General features: G+C 38.0%; 1 protein-coding gene across 1 annotated transcript; it reads left to right on the forward strand.

The window, feature by feature from the left end:
* The first annotated feature begins 2,860 nt into the window (after positions 1-2,860).
* Positions 2,861-8,575, forward strand: LOC104919702 (glucagon receptor-like). The gene is made up of 13 exons (XM_010731772.3): positions 2,861-2,933; positions 3,077-3,168; positions 3,335-3,453; positions 4,328-4,449; positions 6,006-6,112; positions 6,531-6,687; positions 6,811-6,970; positions 7,106-7,166; positions 7,255-7,324; positions 7,426-7,517; positions 7,617-7,755; positions 7,888-7,929; positions 8,351-8,575. Exons 1-13 carry the CDS (start codon positions 2,874-2,876, stop codon positions 8,420-8,422), a joined length of 1,293 nt encoding a protein of 430 aa, XP_010730074.2. The 5' UTR covers positions 2,861-2,873; the 3' UTR covers positions 8,423-8,575.
* Positions 8,576-8,989: the final 414 nt, after the last annotated feature.

Below are 8,989 nucleotides of genomic sequence, written 5' to 3' on the forward strand. Positions count from 1 at the left end.
TGTATTATATATAAGTATCTCTCCAAAACGCATTAAAGGGGGAGCGTATAGGGGCAACAATTTCTAAGAAAAAAAATAAACTTATAAGAGGATTTTCGCTGATTTCTGTGCATGCACATGAGTGTCGCTTTTCCTTATAATAACCATTTCATCCTGATGTTTTTATTTTATTTTTATTTTATTCGGCAGCTAATTGTTACAATTTCACTCAAGCTATAACAATAATCATAAAAACATTGTAGCCTACTTTTGTGTAGAATTTACAAGATGTATTGTGTACCGTATTTTACGTTATGCAACTCTTTTAAAGTAGTAAAAAAAAAAATTTAATTTAATTTTTTAAATTTATTTATGAAGGTTAACATGCGCATGTTGCTTCAAAGGGCTTTCATCCGCGCTCCAGCTGCTTATGGCTGATATAGATGCTATAGATGCTCTGCCAGGACACTGTTTTGATGATTATCAGTGTTGTCTGGTGTTTTTGAACAAGACGTGTCTGCTATCGAAACAGACGCATTAGAAGAATAGAGTGGAAACGTATAGGTAGGTTATGTAGGTTTGTTTAGAACAGAACATCCTGCTATGGTCAATTTGAGCAGCCAATATAAAAATGCACCAGTTCATTTAGCTTGGCATAGATGCCCTAATAAGCCCAAAAATACCTATGTGGTCTACAGTGCACTGACTCACAACAGGTTGAATAAATAGACATAGAACAGCTGTGAAACACACTTGAAAATCATAGTCTAGGTTTTGCAACTTGTCCTTGAGTCCTGATTGGACAACAAAGTGTTGAAAAATGATTGTATTCTCACACTGATTCACACTTAATAAGCTTGATTGTTTCTTTATTTATTTGGGCATAACTGACTGCTTGATGATAATTCCCATGGAGTTTCCCATTAAAATCTTTGATATTCCATGAGAAATAGTGTTGTGTAAAGCTCTTAAATTGTTCTTGTTTTTGGTGTTAATAGCTAATAGCTTTTTTTTTTTTTTTTTTTTTTTTTTTTTTACTAGAATAAAACATTATGCTTCATGACATCATGTCACCCAAAGCAGGACAGAGCTCAACATGTGGCAGCTCCTGGACCTATAAGAAACTAAACCCAATGTGGTCTTATTCCTAAAGCTGCCATGGGCAATGACTGTCAAATGCCACCTACCAAGAGAGAGAAATCAAATCTTTGTTTTGGCAGCCTGTTGATACAAAGATGCAGGCTGTCAGGAGCCTGCGGTGAGACCCCCTCAGATGTCAGGGACAAGGGGCCCTCTGAGCTCGCTTTGCTAATAAATGTGGTTTCACTATACAGTAGCAAGGCATTGTCTAGGGACTATAGACCACACTGGCAACGTGAAGTATTTGTCGACACAATCTCGCGGCTTTTGACAACTGGGACAATTTTGGGGGGAAAATAATTTCATCCAAGTCCTGTGGGTAATTTACACTGCCTTGTGGGATTGACAAAAAAAATGAGAGACATATCCTTTTAGTGAGACTGTCATTCGCCTCCAGAATTTCAAAAATAACTATCACTTCAGTGTTCTTAATGTTGACTTGTCCAGGGTGTACCCCGCCTCTATCCCAAAGACAGCTGGGATAGGCCCCCCGGTCCCAATGTGACTCTGATGAGGATGAGCAGTTACAGATAATGGATAGATGGATAGATGGATTGATGTTCTAAGTGTAGTGTGTCTAGTTGTGAACAGTTTTTACCTCAGCTGGTCCCACATGCTGTACCATTATCTGCCCCTGTCAGGCAGCAGCTGCAACCCAGGATTAGGTCACGCTGTATCAAAATAAGGACCCAGTGAAGGAGCAATTATTGTTATAACACATACTACCACACACACACACACACAAATCTCGACGATAGTGCAATTTCAATTAGGGAGGGTTTTCCTAATTACAGACCTCAGAATCACAACTTACTCATAGTTTAAGATGAATAAAAGGAAGACCCCTAGCAGAGCTCATCCACTGTCAAACCACAGACATTAAAGGCATTCAATTAAACTACATGTCAGTACTGATGGTGACAAATACTGTATACACCAAAGCCTGTAAAACAAGGGAGGGTCTTTAAATCTCTTTGTTTTTGCTTATTTGTATCACCATTGTTGGAACCTCACAGAACATTTTAATCTTGAAGTGAGAGATCATGTTATCAGATATATGCATGGTCAAACAAATATGTGTTTTTTGAGTTTGCTGTTGATGTACACATCAGGTAATTTACACTACTTACAGCTGCAAAACATTAAATCAAATCAATGGTTGTGATTGAATCTTTGAGAAAAACAGGTGTAATTGGCAGCATCATTTTAAAGTGCAGCACACATACTGTTTTCCACCACCTGGAGAAACCACAGTCAGAAGTTTTCAAATCGTCTGCCTTGGTGATTCAAATAAAAAAACTATAAAGTAAAAGGAGAAAGTGAGCAAATGAGGAAAATGGGACATCAGGTCAGACTCGATGAAAAAGCAAAAGCTTTTTCAAGTTGCATGCTATTAAAAGATGCCAGCAATGTGCTTTTAATGAATCAACTCAACAAATTCTTATACATGTTCAAAGTGGACGGTAATTCATATTTTCTGAACATGACTGACAGCTGGGCAATAGGCACTGATTTATCTTAAAAAGTCTTTTTTCATGGTTGATGGAAGTATCACAATCTACAACAATGGAAAAGCCTCAGCCCATTATGGAATCAACCCTCAACTCTGCCTTTGAACAATACGACAATACAAATATGAAACAAACAAGGCCAACCACTTTCTGAATTCAAGATTTATTACCAACTCTTTCAGATGTGGAAATTGTTTTTCTTTCTCCTTTGTCTTTCAAATCAGGAAGAACGGGTTTGCAGTAATGAACAGAATTCAAGACATAATGGCTTTGATCTGCCTGCTGTTTCTCAAACTGCCAAAGGTGAGTTTTGGTACAGTGCAGTACACAAGTAAAGCGTTGTACAATATTCATCACTTTGACAGACAAGACTGACTTTTAAAGTTGATGTTTAATCTTTGGAAATTTCTTTCATGAAGCCTTGAAGATTTTTTATTTTTTTTTAGTTTGAGATGGCCAGTGGAAAAGTCTTAGAGGAGACTTACCGAAAGTGGGTCCAGTACAAAGACGACTGTGTCAAAATGATAGAGAACGAGCCGCTGCTTCAAGGTAAGGGAATATGGCAAAATGTGGGAAAGGAGGAGAAGGAGACCGTAAAAATTTTAATTTTCACCCAAAATTATTATGACCTATCTGTGACTTATTTTGTTGAAGAAAAGAGTGTCTTTTAAGCTTTTTATTTCTTTCCTATATTATCCTCTTGTCTTTCCAGTGGGCTTGTTCTGTAACAGGACATTTGACAGATACGCCTGTTGGCCAGATTCTCCTGCTGGCTCGCTGGTCAACATCTCATGTCCTTTCTACCTGCCCTGGTATGACAAAGGTAAATCACATTTTTAATGAATCTAACTTTGACAGAACAAAATAAAATATAAATAAGTTCCTGTCAGTTTGCATTTGAGTATGTCTTAGATGTGTGGTGCAGTTGTTAGGGGAATAGCTGCATCCATCTGTACAGAAAAAAGTAAGGAAGTGAAGTAAATATTCAAGTTCTCCAAAACTTCATTTGTATCAGGACTACTGGCACTAAGAACGAGAATAAAGCATAAAGTTGTGTTATGTTTAGGTAGATCTCAAAAGAACATTGCCCAAAGCATCACACTGCCTCCGCTGGCTTGCCTTCATACCATAGTGCATCATGTTGGTGACATTGTGTTGTGCAGGTAAGTGACGCACTTGCACCTGGTCATCCACTTGTTGTAAAAGAAAACATGATTCATCAGACAGCAATGGAGATGCACTGAGCAAGTTGCCTTGTCATCACAATCTAGCCCTTGTTAGAGTTGCTCAAAGTTGCCTTACACTTCCAAATTTTTCTGGCTTCTCACCAGTTAATTTGGAGGGCAAAATTATCCCTCGCTGCTTAATATATCCCCTCCACTGACAAGGTAACAAGATATTTAATGTTATTCACTTAATTTGTCAGTAGTCATAATGTTATGGCTGATCGGTGTGTATCTCGCTTTATATTTACCATATGAAGTATGTATCGATTTTCAAACCATTCATTTAAAGCACTTTAGAATAGTCTGAGTATGTGTGTATCTATGTGTTTCTCTTCCTGTAATGCTGGAATGACTTGCCCACGCTTTTTACCTGTCTTCTGCCCAGTATATGCTGTGATTTTCTTCAACCCTCTGTGACCATAATTAGGAATAAGTAGGTAACAACTGAGGGACTGACTGTTTTTACTCCAGTGTCTCAGGGTGTCGTGCGTCGGCGATGTAGTGTTGATGGCCACTGGGAGATAGAAGACAGCGGGCAGGTGTGGAGAGACAAGACCCAGTGTGAGGAGGAGAAAGAGGTCACATCTCAGGAGGTACAGTGAACTGCCAGAAACCAGAGCAAAATATTAAAATGTTGTAATATTTTATGTTATCTGTTCTGTAATTCTTTTATATCCTATCAAAGTCACTCATAAATCGCTTATTTGGGCATATGATTACTGTAAGCCCCACAGCTAAGCAAGGAGGTGTACTGTAAAAAGGTGAAATGTGCATGACTAAAATAGGCGATGCATGTGTAGGTGTAGTGCTGTCTATAGTACTGTAACGAAATAGATGATATTTTTTGATTGATGGGTAAACAGGACACGTCATGTAGTTGTGTTTCTTTGCCTGCTTGCTTTTTGTGTCGCTGAATCCACCCAGGTTTACACACCTGAATCTGTGTTTTACATTATTTACATCATCTCTTAGACTCTATCTTAAAACAATGCAAATATTCTTTTTTTTTTATATGCGACCTTTGCATATTCTGTGGACAATACCTTGCACATAATGTTTTTTTGAATAATCAGCTTCTGATTCCGACAGAACACCACAAATGGATTTCATCATGCAAGCATAATTTTCAGTCTGACGTTGTTAAAACAGAGCAGCTAATGTTGCTGAGCAACACATCACAGTATTTAATGTTGAATAATGAAATGAAATTAATTCATGAGAACTGATGATTGTGATAATAGTGCAATTTCTATAGTAAGATTTGATTGCTTCTCTAGCACATACCTCACATATCAACCCTGTGAGCATGTGTATGCTTGTGTTTGCTGAATTATATTACATCACTGTTGTGATGCATTGGACAAAGATTTGTTTTCACACTTCAGCATGTCAATTTACTAGCTGCAGTGTTGAACGATTGCCTGCTAGGAGCACATTAAAGCTCTAGACACATTTCTCCACCTTGTTTATGATTTAAAATCATACAATGAAGTAGAAGATAGCTTGCTTGCCAAAGACATGACTGTAAGAAATGATTGTTACACCTGACATGAGAAAAAAGTAAAGCACTTGTTTTTATTGCACAGTTTTTCCAAAAATATAATTTATTCATCATTTTCTCCAAAGTTCCTCCCTTGTTCCATCCTTGGGGAACAAGGGAGGATGCTGAGGTTGCTGTGAGCAGTGAAATCCTGACAGTAAATGTCCTCATGCCCTCTGTCTCCAGCTTAACCCCAAGACAGTCAACATCGAATTTTGTACCTGTTGTCTCTATAAAGGTTAGAGAAAATTCAGTCGGAGTCTAAAACTGTGCTAAGATTTCCAGCAACCTGTGCACAGTGCAAACCTGTACATTTTCATCACTTCGGCTTTATCAACATTTGTCATCAGAAAATGACTACACATTCAAGGCTTTATGTCTGCAAGGTTGTGACTGTGTTAACAGAGGAGAGGTCTAAAGGATACATGGCTTTCAGCTTGTAGCTCTCTCTCTCTTTCTTATAACAATTTTCCAGACAACACGTCAAACTCACAGCTCTTAATGTTATCTGAAAAAATACAAAATGGGTTCATGAGGTACATTACTAATTTGATATTATTATTACAATTATTGTCATAAAAAGTGACAGATGTCGAATTGTCTTTACAGCTGTGGCTGAAACAATTGATGGTGGGTTTCAGGATGATGTACACCGTCGGCTATTCCTTGTCCCTCTTCACGCTAATAACAGCTCTTATCATTCTTCTCAGCTTTAGGTAAGCTCTCTAACAAATGTGTGAGAGCACACTAGTTTTTGACCGTGCTCGTGATTATTATTTTTTGGATTACTGCAGTTTTATTGTTTGTCATGATCAATAGAAAGATTTTCAATAAATCACAAGAAAGAAAACTGTGGATTTTTTTTTGACACGCGTCAACTGCATCCTTGTGCTTCAAAGCTTTAGTATGTGTTTAAAAGTAAAAAGCGACAAAACCACACTAACAATAGTAAAGACATCACTATTTCTAAATACAAATCAGATACCCCACAGTTGTCACGGCATTCATATCAATCAGGTGCTAATGCAGGTAGAGAAGATTGTATTGTGTAAGCAGATAATGAGATATTTTATTGTGGACAATGATGAAACAGAAAAGTGATTATTATTTTGGTACTTTTATGTCCCCGGACAGGAAACTACACTGCGCAAGGAACTACATTCATGCTAACCTCTTCCTGTCCCTCATCCTGCGAGCTGTATCTGTCATTGTTAAGGACACCATGCTGGAACGCCACTGGGGACGAGAGATTATGAAACAGACCGACGTGAGAGAGATGCTTAGCCACCATGTAGGTCTTGAAAACTGATGAGGGTGGTTTACTGTTGTGTATCAGTGTATATACCATAGATAAAGCTAACACATTCAGACATTTTTATGAGGTAATAAGTCTTTTTATGATCATTTCCTCTAGGCTGCTATTGGCTGCAGGGTAGCACAGGTGATAATGCAGTACTGTGTCCTGGCCAATCACTACTGGTTCTTTGGAGAGGCAATTTATTTATACTCTGTGCTAATTGCCTCAGTGTTCATCGACAACAAAAAATACTTACCTTACATCTGTCTTGGCTGGGGTATGTTCCATCTCTCTTTCTGCGGCTCTTTACTGAGATTAAAACACGTCACTACAGCGACACATAACAGCTCACATTAAAAAAGCAAGCATGTTGTAATAGGAGAAACTTCTATCTTCTCTGTCCATTTCTTAGGAACTCCACTTCTATTTGTGGTTCCCTGGGTAGTGATGAAGCTATTTAAAGAAAACAAAGAGTAAGTTTGTGTGCACATGTAGACCCCCTGCCCCTACTGATCCAGATTAAGCAGTGGAGAAATGCTAACACGTACCTTGTCGTCTCAGGTGTTGGGCTCTCAATGAGAACATGAACTACTGGTGGATCATTCGTTTCCCGATACTTTTTGCTTCACTAGTAAGGATGCAAATATCAGAAAACACACACAGCATGTGTCATAATTTTTTTGCACCGGATACAGCAATGCAATTAATTTTTTTTTTCTTTCCGATCAACAGATCAACTTTCTGATTTTCATGAAGATCCTGAAGGTCATTCTTTCCAAATTACGAGCTAACAATCAGAGTGGATACCCTGATTACAAACTTCGGCAAGTTGTCTCAGTGTATTTTCATTTACAATAAATTTGATTTATTTGCCTTTTCTGTCACAAAACACAAAAACAATGTTGTTTTATTTATTCTCTTAGGCTCGCCAAGGCAACCCTTACCCTCATCCCTTTGTTTGGGATTCATGAGATTATATTTATCTTTGCTACAGATGAGCAGACAACAGGTGTTCTGCGCTACATTAAAGTCTTCTTCACCCTTTTTCTCAATTCATTTCAGGTAGGTTAATTTGCATCAAAAAGTAGGTGGTTGCTATTGTTGACATGTCATCTGATGTGTTTCTGGAAAGCAAATATAGTATACATTACTTAAACTAAACAATGCTTTTCTTAAATTGTGGCCTCTACGCAGGGCTTTCTGGTGGCTGTGCTCTACTGCTATGCCAATAAAGAGGTTTGTTTTATATTCTCATTCCATTTTCTTTACCCATATACTGAAGGTACTGAGTAGCCATATCATTTCATACCAGTCCTGAAATTTAACATAGATGCATATGTGTGTTAGATTAAATCATCCTAAATTTTATTAAAATTGTTTTATAATCGTGAATGAACTAACAAACTCATTTAGGGTTGTCAGCTAGATATTTGCAGCTAGACAAAAAAAGACGTTGGTCAATCATTTTTGTCCTGGGATCTGATTTTCCAAATCTAAATATGTTGTTGCTTCGTTCATAATTGATCGCATCAATACCATGGTGAATGACTTTTCAGTTTCTGTTTAATTTTTAAGCATCAGACTGGAAAATTTTGCGCATTTAGTTTACTAAATGGCACATTAACTCTGTATTGGCTCACTTCCACTCTGGGCACAGGTGCGGACAGAGCTGAAGAGGAAGATACGCAGCTGGAGGATAGAAGCTGAGATTGTATGCTGTGGACAGTGACTAGCCGTTCTTGACTCTCGAGTAGAAACTTTCTCCATTGCCACAGTGCCAGAGCGCCACAGATCATCTGCCACAACATCACGGGCAATGCCTGATGGTTCACCCACTCCTGAGAGTTCATTTATTTTTAGACGTCAAGATCAGCCAACCTCCCCACAGCTGGGTGAATCTTTGCTGCAGTGTCCATCAGTGGTAAAAAGAGACAACAATTTGCAGCATGGGGAACAGGATGACAATGGACAATCTGCTGTAGCAATGCAGGTATCCTTCCTGATTCATCTTCAAGACCCTGTGGAGTTGCTCCCAAATGTTGTAAATATGGATTCAGACTGAATGCATCCTTGCATACATTTGAAGATGACATGTGGTTTGTTGTGAATATGTAAAATGTTGAATAAGTGACTGTTATTATGTAAGTTGTAAAATTGTCAATAAGTGACTGTGATTATTTAAGACTCTTTACACACACATCTTTACATAAAAAAATACAAATGGAGTATAATTAAAAAGATATTTGTTTATATTGACTGTTTTAATGTTTTCCCCCCCCCAACACATATTGTGGTC

Source organism: Larimichthys crocea, chromosome XVI (assembly GCF_000972845.2).
Source record: "Larimichthys crocea isolate SSNF chromosome XVI, L_crocea_2.0, whole genome shotgun sequence".
Classification (NCBI taxonomy): Eukaryota; Metazoa; Chordata; class Actinopteri; family Sciaenidae; genus Larimichthys; species Larimichthys crocea.